Source organism: Syzygium oleosum, unplaced genomic scaffold (assembly GCF_021117445.2).
Source record: "Syzygium oleosum isolate NSW1041296 unplaced genomic scaffold, Sole_v2.1 Sole_v2.09, whole genome shotgun sequence".
NCBI classification, from domain to species: Eukaryota; Viridiplantae; Streptophyta; class Magnoliopsida; order Myrtales; family Myrtaceae; genus Syzygium; species Syzygium oleosum.
In genome coordinates, this window is record NW_026607493.1 from 3,030,838 (window position 1) to 3,044,939 (window position 14,102).

Consider the following 14,102-nt stretch of genomic DNA (forward strand, 5'->3'; position numbering starts at 1 on the left):
TCCTTATTTTTACTGAAGATGGAGATATTTGTTACCTGACATGAAGAGAAACGAAATGCACACCACTCCAATCAACACTTGAATGGAAGGACCTGCTTTGTTCATACCCTTCTTCTTTCAAGAAACCAGCCCTTCTTTGTCTCCTGTTTCTTTTGGCCTGACTGAAAGCAAATGAAGTTCTCAAAGCCACGGTTATATACACAACAACATTGCATTAGCGTTGGAAATCAATTTGATTGGGATTTCTAACGGGGCTTCATTAGGGATTATCATACCGACCGTTAAAATATGTCTCGAGTTTAAGCCCATTAAACGAACTTGACCTAAATTAAATTGTGTATAAGCTCGATACATTCTAAGTTCAAAACCGAATCTCAAAATTACTTTCGTGGTGAAGTCGGGATCAAGTGAAGTCCAAAGATGTGTTACTTTGACCATGAAATAAGACAGAAAAGGAAAGTCTACGGTCAAAGAAAAACAATAATTAAAAAGATGTCAAGATCTTTTAATTATTTACATGATAAGGAAGCTGGGAATCGACTAATATGGATCCCTAATGTGGCCTCATAAATGTGCTTCCTTGATTTGTGCCAGTTTTTCCCCAAACGGTTGGCATTAGAAGAAAGCCAAATGTTGCTATAGTTTGCATGTATGGCCATCGCACCTCGTCAAAGTCGAGGGTTTTAAATTTGATTGAATTTGTGTATCTGCCATGGGGGTGTGCAAAAGAACTGAAAACTCATCCGGTTCCCGATTCCAATAAATGGGACCGGTGAGTACCGGTCCGATTTTCATTCCAGGTGTGGAACCGCCCACTCAAACTGGACCGATACATACATATATATTTTATTTTTATGCTTTGAAAATCCTAAGTGTACATTTGCATGTGCCGGATCACATGTGGACCGGGTTTCACGCGGGCCAAAACCAGCCCAACCCAACTCAAGGCCCGAACAGCGCCTTCACTTTTCCATTTCTTTGGTCGGAAAACGGTGCGCCGTACCTGAGAGCTCAGATCGAGTCAGAACCGCGTGAAACGTTACGCCACTTCATTCGACGGAAGCTCCCATCGCCGTCGACGACTTCCTCCGACGGTGCTGGTCACCGGATTCCGGCAGCCCACGCAAGTTCCCGGCGAAAGGGATTGCTCGACTTCCGATCCCGAGGGAGCAACGACGCATGCCTCGGTACAAAGACGAGCCTCCCGCAGTTCGCGTGTACACTGTCTGTGATGAATCGAGGTTCGTGTCGATACCTCAAATCTTCTTTTTTTTTTTTTGTTTTTCTTGACTTGATTGGCCATTGCAATAGACGAATTAGATGCTTCTCAATAGATTTTTCGGGATAATTCGGCTTCTTATTGCTTGCTTTTTTGTTAGGGGCCTGTTTGATTTGGTTCTTCTTTGTCTCCTACGTGTTTCGACAGATACCTTATCGTGAGGAATGTTCCTGCGTTAGGATGTGGCGACGAGCTGCTGAAGCTCTTCGCCGCTTATGGCGACGTTGAAGAGTTAGCACTTTTTCCCTGTGTCCCAGAATTTTTTAAAGCATTTTTTAGCGGATAGGAGTTTGAGTAGTCATGAACAGTTTAATATTCTCTAATTTGGAGTTTTCATCGATATTCACAGCGAAATTCTCTGGGTTTGATCTTTGGTTGCTTCTTCAGATGTAAACCAATGGATGAAGAAGACTGCGAGCCTTACACTGATGTTTATTGGATCAAGTTTCGTCTCGACTGCAATGCTAGGTGATTGGATTTGCTTCTTTGAGTGCGGAGTTACAGCTGTCTCGACATGTATTGTGAAGTTTATTTATCCGGGATGTAGAACGGCTCTAGTATCCTTAAATTTGACACCTTTGTTCCACTTTCCTCGATAGGTTTGCAAAAAGAAAATTGGATGAGTATGTCTTCTATGGGAATAGACTGCAAGTTTCGTACGCTCCCCATTTTGAGAGCCTCTCTGATACAAGAGAGAAGCTAGAAGCTAGGAGAAAGGAAGTTCTCGCTCGGTCGAACCGTAAGCTTTTATGATTGGGAGCAAAATTCTGATGTTGATCTAGGCATAGGTTTTCATATGATAATAAATTTAGGGTCATTTTATACGAGTCGTGTCTGCTCATACAGCTGGAAGATTCAAGGGTACTGCCACCTCTAGCAGTGTCGGTCTGGTGAGGTCTTCAGCTAATGCAAGTTCCACACAGAATAGTGCTGTTGGCCAACAGATCTTCAATCCTAATAGGTATGTTAACGAAGCCTTGAAATGCTGTTCTTCAAATGCTTTCAGCATGCATGATATTAGCAGTCAACCTTACTTTCCTTTGTGGTGCCAGTGCATCGCAGCTCATTCCTCATGCTGACAGTTCTCCATATACAAGGGTTTCCTCGGAGCTGGTATGTTACTCTATCACACTGCTAAATATCAATATGTTTGCTCCAATTTAGTTCCACTTTCTGCAATTGATGGAATAGAGGTGTAAAGTGACATATGGAACTACTTGGATTGTACCTGTTATACGACAGTTAAGATGATCACTGAACTTGCTTTGTTCATGTTTTGTCATATTAGCTTAAACTGGGTTATTTTGAGACAAATTTTGCTCCATGCATAATTGGAAATATATCTTTTCCGATGTTAAGTACCACATATTGTTTGTGTGCTAGCATTACATGATGTCAGATATGCACGTCAATTTAGAAGACAGTAGCATAATTTGATCAAGAAATCACTCTTTAGAAGAAATATACCAAGTAGAATGCTCGTGCTCGACCTAATTAATATTTGGGTTGTTCTTTTCATTTAAGTTCTGTTAGTATAGTTTCTAATGTTTACATATTTGATGCAAAAGTTCCTCTATTCCTTTACGTTAGAACGAGTTAAATGAGAGGGCGATTCTTATCGTTCCTTAACATTTGCTTCAGGAGAAGTTAGGTGCTTGCCTTCATCTTGCATTTAATGTTCGATGCATATAGCTTGATATTTTATAAAATCAAGCTCCAGCATCCAAATGCATACTGATAATCACAGATTGTCATTATTTCCTGGGGCTAAGCCACAATGTTCTTTGATTACAATGGATCTCAGGATTATTTTCAATCCCATTCGATGAATCAGACGGTGCGGTTGGTCAGAGACAAGCTCAATAAGGTGAAACGCTTGGTCTTACAGGCTTGGTGTAAAACAACGTTCGATTCTGATTATTCCTTCCAATGCGTGTTTTAGATTGAATCAAGTGGTGAGCATCCGCAATCAGGACCTGCAATGAAGAAAGCTCGCACAGACAACAGAAGGAGAATTTGACTTTTATCGGAACTCAGAATTGCCCTCTGTCAAAGGATATCCTGATGTTTCACGCACTACTTTTATCTCACTGGTATAGACTCCCCCCAAGTTTACAGTGTTCTTATCTACTTTATGTCGATCAAATCTATAAGTTATATGTGGTAAAATCATCTTCACTTAGTTCTAGTTGGCTAATTCTAATAAATTATTGGATAGAAATCTTTGCCACCACCTCGAATACATGCAACGCATGATGTAGAAGGGAAGACTTTAATTGTGAATTTGTTTGCTGATAGACAAATGTTTGGCAAGGTTAACTTGCAACTTCTTGACATAATGCCAATAAGAAAGCATGGTCGCAGCATGACATGCCTACTCTGTCTTTAACTTCAATCACAAAGATCTTCTGATACTACCTTTTTCAACTGCAGGACATGGCTTTATAAAGCGAGCATGGGCATGAACAATCATCCTCCATTTGAGCTAAGTTTCAGGGTCCTCGGCTTTTGGGGCAGATACCTGTATCACTCACCTATGAGGTTGACGAACACATGAGCATCAGCAACAAACCAGTATTAGCATGATCCATAGTCGGCGGAGATTTTCTTAGAAGTTGTCGATGCAATCATGTAAAACCAAATCGAATCTTCAGCTAAGGAAAGGCATGGAGATATCGCCATCCATTTGAACAATGATCACAGACTGACTGCTGGGGAGATCAATTTCAACCCTATGTTTTTTCTGAACTAATGTGGTGGGAGCAGAAGTTTGAGTTGACTTCGACCTTTCCAAATCGTGAACCAGATGTCTCGAGGGCCTAATCAAGTAGTTGATTCTCCGTGTATTTGTATTTCTGCTAGAGCAGCATGTTTGTAAACATTCAACTGTTGTTACTAGGTTGTTCATTTAGATCGTATCCGTTATTTTTGAGCAGATGTGCCAGAAGACCACACTGATGGTACTAATCTTCAACTCAATAGATCAGTGAAGGGGAAAAACGATGTCGAAATCTTCGATCTGGCTTGGAAAATTGAACTTTAGACTGCATTTGGTTCAGCTTTCCCAAGTTTCAACGTACTAGTCCAACAAGATGTAGACATCTAGCAACAAATAACAAATTATTTCGAGCAAATTCACAAATTGGACCTGGAGAAAGAGTCCAGAGTCTTTCACGGAGAAAGAAAGGGAGAGAGGAGAGATTGAACCAGAGGAGTCGCAAGGGAGAGAGAGAGTTAAGGAGTGCAGTTAAGCGAAGGAGAGAGACAGGAGCAGCCGTGAGGGAGAGAGAGCAGTCGAGCGGAGCAGCTGCGAGAGGGAGCGAGGAGCAATTGGGAGAAGTAGGGTTTCATTTTTTTAAAATGGGCAAAAATGGATTGTCAATAATTTTTTAGGGCAAAAAAGGCAACAGGCTAAAATTCATTAAGTGATGGTTTCAGCATTCCGAAAATGCTGAAAGCACAAGACAAGCGGCCAATGGCAGCATTTGGCCAAATGCTGAACCAAAAACTAAACCAAACATTTCATATTTTTCCCAATGGACTTTGGAGACTCAAAGCCCTTTGGGAAAAATGAACCAAACGTAGTCTAAATACGATAAATCAAAGAGTTTTTAATCTAACTCTAGAAAGAACAATTTTATAAGTATCTGAACTACTATTAAAACTACATATTGATTTATTGTTCGGTAGCGATCAGTAAAAGCTCATTGTGAAGAACTAGTATGGTTGTCAAAACCCGAGGCTGTCGCACAAACCTTTGTTTATCAATACTATTTTGTTAAAAAGAAATATACTTGTCTGAATCCGGTCTACAATAGATCGGATCAATCAATAATCGTTTATAGTCCCAACCTTGTCCAAAGGGGGAAGTCTTGTCCTCAGGTTAATAGAATAGAATCACCCTATGTCCGCCGTGTGAGCTGTAGTGGACGATGGGAATATAAATTCGATCTTCAAAGCGGGTCGACCAACCACGGTCAAAAGCATTTCAATGGAGGAGCACGCGCCTTCTGTTGCGCTGCCCTGCTGCAACCCTCTGCCACCCTAACCTGAGTAACCTCATCTCCCTCTCTCTCCCTCTCTCTCTCTCTCCCTCTGTGAAAACTCGTTGCTCTGTTTGGCAACTGCTCGGGGGCGTGTCGCCAGAAAGCAAACGAGGAAGAGAGCCCCCTTTTGAGGAGAGGCGGTGGTGGTGGTGGGGTTGTTTCTTTCAAGGTTCGCCATTCAAATGCTCCGCAATTCAATGAGTTGGAGGACGCTCGCATTTACCTCAACCCCCCCCATATTTACTTCCCTCCAACCAACTGTGCTCCAAAACTTTTTCTGCTCCTCCTCTCCCCCCTCTATAATATGCCCCCAACCTCACTCCCTCCTCTCCCACACCAGTAGTAAACTCCCAACTCCTTTACAGATAAGAGAGACAATGGCGAGGACGTTGTGCGCGGTGCTACTTGTCGTTGCCCTTGCCCTGGCCGCGGCGGCTGCTGCCAGGAACTTGCCGAGCGGCGGCGGAGGTGGCGGGCTTGACGACCAGAAGAACTTCATGACCTACGGAGGCTTCGGCAGCAGTATCCCAGGGTTCGGCGGCTCAGGCGGCGGTATCCCGGGGTTCGGCGGCTCAGGCGGCAGTATCCCGGGGTTCGGCAGCTCCGGCGGCGGGATCCCGGGGTTCGGCGGCATAGGAGGGATCGGAGGGATGAGCGGGCCGGGCAGCGGAGCTGGCATTGGGGGCGGAGCTGGTGGAGGATCCGGCGGTCTTCCTCTACCTTGATTGGATTCAAGCTTCGGTTTTATGAGTCCGTTTGTTCTGTTGAATGCTAGTAGTGTGTTTTGTGAGTGAGTGGCGTCTCTACGTGCTCGTGCTTTTCAGTTGTTCCTTCTTGTCTCTCTGGTCGTGCCCGTCGTTCTGGTGTCCGCTAGTTCAGTTGTTTCCACGTGTTTCTGTCGTTTGAAATCGTAAGCATATCCGAATTAGAATCTAATGGTTGTTTCGAGTGTCATCACTACTTTCTTCCTCTAATTTTCTAAAGAGAACACGAAAGTTAAACTTACGAATCGATATATCGAATGATGAGACAGAATTGGTGAACTCTTTTAAGTGCTTAATATGACTCGCTTTTTCTAATGCTAAAAATTCAATTTGATAAGTTGCTTACTATGTAAATTTGTGCGGGTCAATTATTTTTAGCGTTATTTGAAAAGGGGAGAAGAAAAAATAGGAAGGAAATGAAAGTGGTGCATTCAGCATTGATCCAAGCCCACAGAATCTCACCTTTGCTCCTTTATTCTCTCGATTCTAATGACAATAGAGAAAAAGAACCAAGGAGAAAAGCAAAAGGCTAGATCCTAATGCACTATATAACTCAGTTCTATCTAATCCCCGCTCGGGACAATTCAATCACAAAATCCATACTCTTGGAGTCCAAGTGAATTTGGCCCCAAGATCAGGTCGGCAGCTCATGTTGTCTTTTCAAAACATGATTATCAACCCATGTTAATTGGACTGCTTCTGACCAAAAAAAAAAAAAAAACTGGACTGCTATCCGTATTGGACCATAATAGATCGTGATCGAGTTTCGATTCGCTGGAAGGGTTTGAGCTCCAACAATAAAGAACTTACGGGGTGTGTGGTAAAGCCTGGTCAATGGACGGGCCTAGGCTCGAGCCTAAATCTCAGCTGTAATGCCCTTCGACGCACCCTGCTCGTTGATGTATTAAATTTTACTCAGAAGATGATCGAATCTAGAATGGCCCATGCAAGCCTATGTGGGTGGCCAAAGCCCAATTGGGAGATGATATATGTCGAGCCCGCCTAATATGTGGTTTGGGCCTTGCCAACTCAAGCAAGCCTAGATGGACGGGCTAGTCAAAGTAAGCCATCGAGGGTCTCCCTCGTCTTTTCTTCTGGCCCTGGCTGACCTTCTGCCGGCCGGCGAGGGTCGCTAAGGCTGGGAAGGCCCAGCAAAAACTCCGTTATGCCCACTTTTTTTTTTTTTTTCCTTTTTTTTTTTTTTTTTTTTTTTTTTTTTTTCAGTTTTTTCTATTTTTATTTTTTTTTTTTTGCCGACGTGGCGCTACGTGTCTCAGAAAATAATTAAAAATGACACGTCCGCCACATCGCATTTCAAAGAAATCTAACTGTTAACTTTGGACTCAAACGAACCATTTTGACAAGTTTTAGGACTCAAACGAACTTTTGCAAGTTTTGTGACTAAACGCACCTCATGAGTTTTGTGACCTAGAACAGACTTATCCCTAAATTTTACTCAGAAGATGATCGAATCTAGAATGGCCCATGCAAGCCTATGTGGGTGGCCAAAGCCCAATTGGGAGATGATATATGTCGAGCCCGCCTAATATGTGGTTTGGGCCTTGCCAACTCAAGCAAGCCTAGATGGACGGGCTAGTCAAAGTAAGCCATCGAGCTCATGATCCGGTCTAGTGTGATTAGGGTAAAAGCCACAAAAACTCCACTATGCCCACTAATCATGAATTTATCGAATTTGTAGGACCTAGATTTGAATAAAGTGATTAGACTTGTCGAGTTCTAGGCATTGGACAAGGTTAGCTATATCAAATTTCTCTATAATGGGCATAATTTGAGATTTTTTGTGGCATTTTCCCCTATGCATTAATCATGAATTTATCGAATTTGCAGGACCCAGATTTGAATAAAGTGATTAGACTTGTCGAGTTCTAGGCATTGGACAAGGTTAGTCGTATCAAATTTCTCTATAAAGTTGGAGTTTTGATTGGCTTATTATAATTAGGGGGAAAAATTCCAAATAAAAGCATGGAGTTTCCTCATTTTATCAAATAAGGACATGAAATGGCTATAACAATTTTAAATAAGGGCCTCACCTCGCTGATCGGCTAAATATTCTGGCCAGTCAAAGGCATTTTAGTTTACTTTAGATTAAAAATTAAAAAAGAAAAAATATAGGCGGGTTGTGGTCGCTACCCATTGCCAGTGAGACAGCGGCGATGGTTAGCGAGGCTCTGGGCGCTAGCCCTCGCCAGAACCAAGAGAGGGCCATGACCCTATCCTAGACCTGCGAAAGGGCCGCTGACCCTTACCGAGGCGCCCCCGCCCCTGCCGGCCAGCATTGCCGCCCACCGACGATGGGGCGGTGACCACAAGTGAAGGGCATGTGTGTTTCTTTCTATTTTATTTTCAAGTTTTAGCCATTTTTTTCTTTTCTGAGTTTTTTTATGGAAAGAAAAAAGTAGAAAAAAAAAAGAAAGAAATAAAAAATAAAAGATGAAAATGTCCTTAATCAGCCGGTCAAAATGAATTAGCTTAGAAGAACAAGTAACACAAGTATGCAGAGTTGTCCGAGCTGTCTCCATCCTTTTGCTGGCAATAAGCTCGAATAAGGCTGTCAATTTTCCATTAGGACAAGAGTTAGTCAACAACTAAGTCATTAGGAATCCACGGGGCATCCATCCTTTGTCTCTTGGGTGGTGAAAGATATGTTATTTGTGGCTATGGCTGTAGGCAAGAAGCCAAGGCTAGCTGTAATTGTGTGGAGGGAAACAAGGAATACGGGTCTTGTGCCAGTGGTCCACTCCATGAGTCTTGAGAGGAAGAGAGAGTATCATGGCCACTTCAAATCCTTACTTGAAGTAAGATTTACTTCGGATTTTTATTTACAATAATGTTCACTTTAGATTGTTATTTAAGAAAATGAATACAATTTAGGCCCTCATTTGAAATTTTTTTAGGGAAGGTATTTATACATGGGAGAGTCCCACGGATCACCCGTGTGATGGACCCGAATTCACCGAATCCGATTAGACGGGAGAGCTGTCAGCCGTCGTCGTGAGCAGGGGCGACAGGGCTGCTTTGCCCTCGCTCGGTGGTGCACCGTGCTAGTGAGGAGCGCTTGCTTCGAGCGCCCTAACTTTTTGCCCTTAATCGTCACAGCATCACAGCTCTCGACGCTGCTCTGCTCTGTTCAGCTGCTGTCACGCACTACCTCCTTCCAATCAACATCTCTCCTTCAACACGGTCTCGAGGTGAGCCCACGAACTCGCCCCTCATCGGTCGCGATCCGCTCTTCTTCGATAACACGGTCTGATTACCGAGTGTTCTGCCTGCGTTCCCCAGCTTTCGTCGAGCTCGAAAGTGCCCCCTCAAAAAACATGGGTCCTCGGCAGTGTCGAGTTTGCAACGAAGCGCAGTCGAAGTACAAGTGCCCTTCTTGTCTCGTCCCTTAGTAAGTGGAAAACACCCCTTCGCCCTCGCTCTCTCTCGGCGCATTCTTCAGTTCCGATTTCGAAAAGCCCTGTTGCCGCGTTCCGTCCCTTGAGCTGTTTTCCTGTTTCGATTGTTTGCTTTGGGCGCAGTTGTTCGTTGGCCTGTTTCAAGAGACATAAAGGTATTGTGGACCCTTTTGATTTCTTTTCATATCCGTGTGGCCTCTGTAAGTTGCGTGACAAAGTTTTGGGAATTGGGCGAGAATTGGATGTTTGGTTAAACCTTGGAAGGATCAATGTGGAATGGAGAAACTGCAGCCTTGCAGGGGGTGTAAGTAGGAAGGAACAAGAAGGTGATTATGGCAAATTTTGCCATTCCTGCACACACACACACACCCTCGCGAGGTAGCCATGTCGTGCTTAAGTGAGCTAATATACATTTTCTACCAATGGGTTTCTGTTCGTTCCAGTTTTTGGGCCTGAGCTGTTTTGTTGCGCAACTTCCCCCAATTTGAGTGAAATTCGTTTCGGGCATTGTCTTAGGGAACGGCAGATGTACATGTACCCAACCATACGGTTGTGACCAGAAAATTGTGTGTTCAAACCTTGTCCGTTGCACTCTTCAATGTCTTGAATGCAATTTAGAGTGTACCGAAACATGTTTTTGGCAAGCCTATCAATGATTTGATATTCACCTTTGCTGCTTTCCTATTTGATTTCATGCCTTGAGTACTCTCTGTTTAGGCTCCTTTTTCAATTTTGGTACTTTAAGAGCTAAACCATCTAAATTGATGCATCCTCGTGAGTTAAGATATCCGACTGATTTGGCTGCACGTTGCTTGTTATCAAAATGTCTTAGGAGCAGATTGGATGCAACTTCTGTAGTCATCTTGGAATTTGAATGCATCATTGATTGGCATAGAAGGCAGAAATAATAGGTTATACACAATAAACTTACAAGAGATTATCACTAGTCATACCTCTTCTCCAGTCTACTGTTGATAAATGCAAGGTTTGGAGGGCTCTCTTATCTTCCAAAAATAATGAGATGATGGAACTTCTTTATGGTTGCAGAAGCTCCTTGTGCCAAGCCAGTGTCTCCTGACCATAGTGAAGGTAAATAAGCTGTCCATGATTCTGTGTTTGCTTTTGTAATTAGCTATGAGGAACGATATTTTCTGTTCTCTGTAAGTCTATTTCTGATTTCACCTCATCTGGCATCAGCCATCACTTTTATCTGCCTTCTGCAGTGTCAGAGTTCACACGTCCCCCTTCATTTATTTTTTTCCAATATGTGAATTTTATGCTCCTCTGTTCCCTGCCAATGCATTCCTGGAGGACAAGGGAGGATGAGGTTGGGAAATGCAATTGCTTTGAATATGTTTCTTTAATCCACCCTTGATTTTTTCTTCACAAAACAAAAATCAACAACCACTCTATCTTTTCTCAGCTGGGTTTCATTGAATTAAGCTTTATGATGTGTTAGTATTTGTGCTTGAAAGTGATTGTTTCATAATGGTGCGTTGAGATTGAGAAATCGGGTTGACTTTTGGTAATTCGTCATAGAGTGCCATAAACTTCTCATATCTCAGCTGCAAGTCAGGAGTTGCCTGTGGACAGACCTTTTAACATTGATGGCCCACGTGACGTAGTGCAGCAGGGGCAACTAGAATTATTAGGTATGATTTCGCTGCTATCTCAGTACTCTCCTCATCTTAGACATCAATCTTCAGTCTACCAGGAAAGCAAATTTTGGTGTATTTTTCTTCCGGCAAATCATCTTTATGCATTGCATATGCATTCTCTTATAAGAAACTGCTCCAAAATCTCGAAAAGTTGGCAATGGACATGATCATATGGGTGTTTGTTATTGTTTGTTATCCAAGGACTTGTAGATTGCTTCAGTAGGTTGCCCAGTTTATATTAGTCATGGGGTTGAATTATACAAATATGGGGTGATTTGGAGCACTCATGCAACTATGAAAGTTGAGCAACTATTGAAAATTGAGTTGCAAACAGCTTCTTCTTCTGAAATTCGCGATGCGCTCATGGATGAAAGCCTTCAGAAACTGATTTGCAAAATCGATGGTTCAGCAGATCCAGACAGCGTGAGTGTCCTGACTCATATCATTTACCTTACCCGACTGACTGTGGATTATAACATTGGGGCAGTTTGCTTGTTGCCATCACTGACACCATTTGAGAGGGAGATGCAATAGTGTTGAAAGGTTTTTTTCCTCTTACTAGGATCTTGAAAAGGCAATGGAAGTGGAGACATTCCGCCTATTCACCGACAAGGTACGAGGATCGACCGATCAATTGCTATCGCATACTATCATTATAGCGTGCAAATTAATACATCATTGAATAAGATGGCGAGCTGCATGATGATCTGAATTTTTTTCTTTTCCCTTGTTTCTTTTTCTTTCGCTCTTGTTTGGTTCTTAGATCTTGTCTGCAATCGGTCCGTAATCACAGAGCTGGATGAGTAAAACCTGCGGCTTGATGTAAAAAATTTCATGTTCCCACCTTCATATGGTCGAAAGGAATCGCTGCTGCTTCGCCTTATGAATGGAAGTGTCTCGGTGGTATATGGAGCTTGCCCGGGTAAATGAGGAGGCACTATGAGCCATCAGTTACAGTATACCGACATCTTATTCGCCTTCAAGGGGAATCTGTCTTCGTGTGATCTTACCAGTTGTGACAAACTTATAAAATCTTCGATTATGCTGATTAGGTAGCTAAATTGACATCTTTGCTTGCCTGATTGACCTCTTGAGCGAAAAGCTTTCTCATGTCCAAGGCTATCCGTGAAATCCATACAATGGATGAATTGTCTGATCCTTTTGACCGATGCTATTTCTTTTACTTCCTGCATTCAACCGAATCAATGCGTACCTTTGTTTTATCCATAGGCTCACGCATGATCGACAAGAAATTATTAAATGGGAGTGCAACATGTATTAAAAAGAATAGGGTCTTTGTAAAGGATGGGTCACACACGGGGTAACGCTGAATGTCAATAGATTTGACGATTCAAATTCATTTTATATACGAGATAAAAATGCACCTAATACTTGCAGGTATCGCTGAGCATTTGAGATGTTAGCCTGCTGTTTTCAGAATAGGTAATAGTGTACCTTAGCTTTACTTGAAAACTTTAAAAAACTTAAGACAGCTTTATTACAAAAGACACCGTTTGTCTTCTGAAAATCATTGTGACACCGACTGCTAATGAGCTCGACCGACTCTACTTTATCACTCAACTTCTGTTCTTGAAAATGACCATCTGCCATGAAAGGTTGGTAATCTGACTGTTTGATACATCAAATTGGAGAATGATGAATCAAAGAACCACCATTCTTGAATTGCTGGTCACTCGTAAAGCTCTCCGACCAAACTTTCATTATCTTAGCTTTTACTAACGAAAAGGAAAGAAAGGAAAAGGAGAGAACATGCAAATCGTCATCACCTTATCTGGATACTGTATATATACTCCACTCGCATCATTTTCAGCCAGGGGATTGGAAAGGAAAAAGGAAAAGTAAAATACACGTACAGAAACGCTCCACGGCGCAATTTTCCCTCCTTATATTTGACATACCAGAAAAGAATCAGCATCGCTTAAAATATTTCGGCTTCAATGATGCTCCGCAATATCCCACGTCATCAACTTTGAAAATGCTACTTGGTAGAATGCAAATACCTTTGAGGAAAGCCATTGGGAAATGTAAATGGTGTTTGGTAAAAATATTTTGTAAAGCTACTTTGGCCAAAATATAGTGTTTGGTGAATTTTTTTTGCAAATGGACTTTGAGAATTATTTTATTTATTAAAAAAAAACAAAACCTACCGTCGCCGGAGCCGGCCGGCGAGGGCCTACGGCCGCCGGCGGTCACCCGAGGGCGACCATCGGCGGGGTCGCACGACCCGGGCGACGGCCGCCCGAGGTCGCGCGACCCGGCGTCCGTCGCCGGGTCGCGCGACCCAGCGGCCTGCTCTGGGACGGCGTCGCCGGCGGTCGCCCGACCCCGGCGACCTCGCCGGCCGCCCTCCCATTTGCCCGATGAAGAACGATTCAACCCAAAAAAAAAAATATATGTGAACAGTAGCATTCGTGGAATGCTGAAAGTAAATCTTTGAACCAAACACATCAGCGTTTTGGGAAGGGGTTTTCGAGACTCAAAGCCCCTTCCCAAAGCTGAACCAAACACCCCCTAAAGCAGAGGAAGAAGGGGTATATGGTAAACGACTATACACGGGGACATGAAAATATGCGAAAAGAATACTCACTTTAAATTGTACGTGGCTCAAGCTTTCTTGCCTTATCTTGGATAAGTGGCCACTGTCGCTGGCCATATGTTGACCCTAAAAAGAGATGCATCTCTTGCCTGCCTCCAGAGGATCAGAGCATGATTCTGCTAATTCTTGGCACAGACTTGGAATACGAGGCTCATTATATTTGTGGCCACAACGAACAAAACCCAATTTAGATCATTCCAATAAAAGATGAAATTATTGCGAGGTCCCGAGGAATTGGTGGAAAGGGCAACTTTCACTTCCCCGCATTACCTTTTTCTCTTCCAGGCCTGCAAAGCTCGGCTTTGATTGACGTATTTTACTT

The 14,102-nt window shown here is 42.9% G+C and overlaps 3 protein-coding genes across 5 annotated transcripts; all 3 read left to right on the forward strand.

Moving 5' to 3' along the window:
* Positions 1-991: 991 nt before the first annotated feature.
* LOC115673402 (uncharacterized) lies at positions 992-4,214 on the forward strand. The gene is made up of 9 exons (XM_056314257.1): positions 992-1,241; positions 1,427-1,510; positions 1,667-1,747; positions 1,879-2,018; positions 2,126-2,240; positions 2,332-2,392; positions 3,084-3,146; positions 3,222-3,372; positions 3,713-4,214. The coding sequence occupies exons 1-8, from the start codon at positions 1,180-1,182 to the stop codon at positions 3,297-3,299; spliced, it is 684 nt and encodes a 227-aa protein (XP_056170232.1). The 5' UTR covers positions 992-1,179; the 3' UTR covers positions 3,300-3,372; positions 3,713-4,214.
* Positions 4,215-5,643: 1,429 nt separating this feature from the next.
* On the forward strand, positions 5,644-6,282 carry LOC115673399 (glycine-rich cell wall structural protein-like). Its single transcript, XM_056314863.1, has one exon. The coding sequence runs from the start codon at positions 5,703-5,705 to the stop codon at positions 6,048-6,050; it is 348 nt and encodes a 115-aa protein (XP_056170838.1). The 5' UTR covers positions 5,644-5,702; the 3' UTR covers positions 6,051-6,282.
* Positions 6,283-9,031: 2,749 nt separating this feature from the next.
* LOC115673527 (uncharacterized) lies at positions 9,032-12,355 on the forward strand. 3 transcript variants are annotated; one of them, XM_030595726.2, is made up of 7 exons: positions 9,042-9,498; positions 9,629-9,660; positions 10,553-10,594; positions 11,071-11,157; positions 11,498-11,586; positions 11,726-11,776; positions 11,927-12,355. In XM_030595726.2, exons 1-7 carry the CDS (start codon positions 9,425-9,427, stop codon positions 11,948-11,950), a joined length of 399 nt encoding a protein of 132 aa, XP_030451586.1. In that variant the 5' UTR covers positions 9,042-9,424; the 3' UTR covers positions 11,951-12,355. The 3 variants fall into 3 exon arrangements, with proteins under 3 accessions (XP_056170304.1, XP_056170303.1, XP_030451586.1); XM_056314329.1 differs by lacking the exons at positions 11,726-11,776; positions 11,927-12,355 and having other exon boundaries at positions 9,032-9,298; positions 9,390-9,498; positions 11,071-11,560; XM_056314328.1 differs by lacking the exons at positions 11,726-11,776; positions 11,927-12,355 and having other exon boundaries at positions 9,033-9,498; positions 11,071-11,560.
* Positions 12,356-14,102: the final 1,747 nt, after the last annotated feature.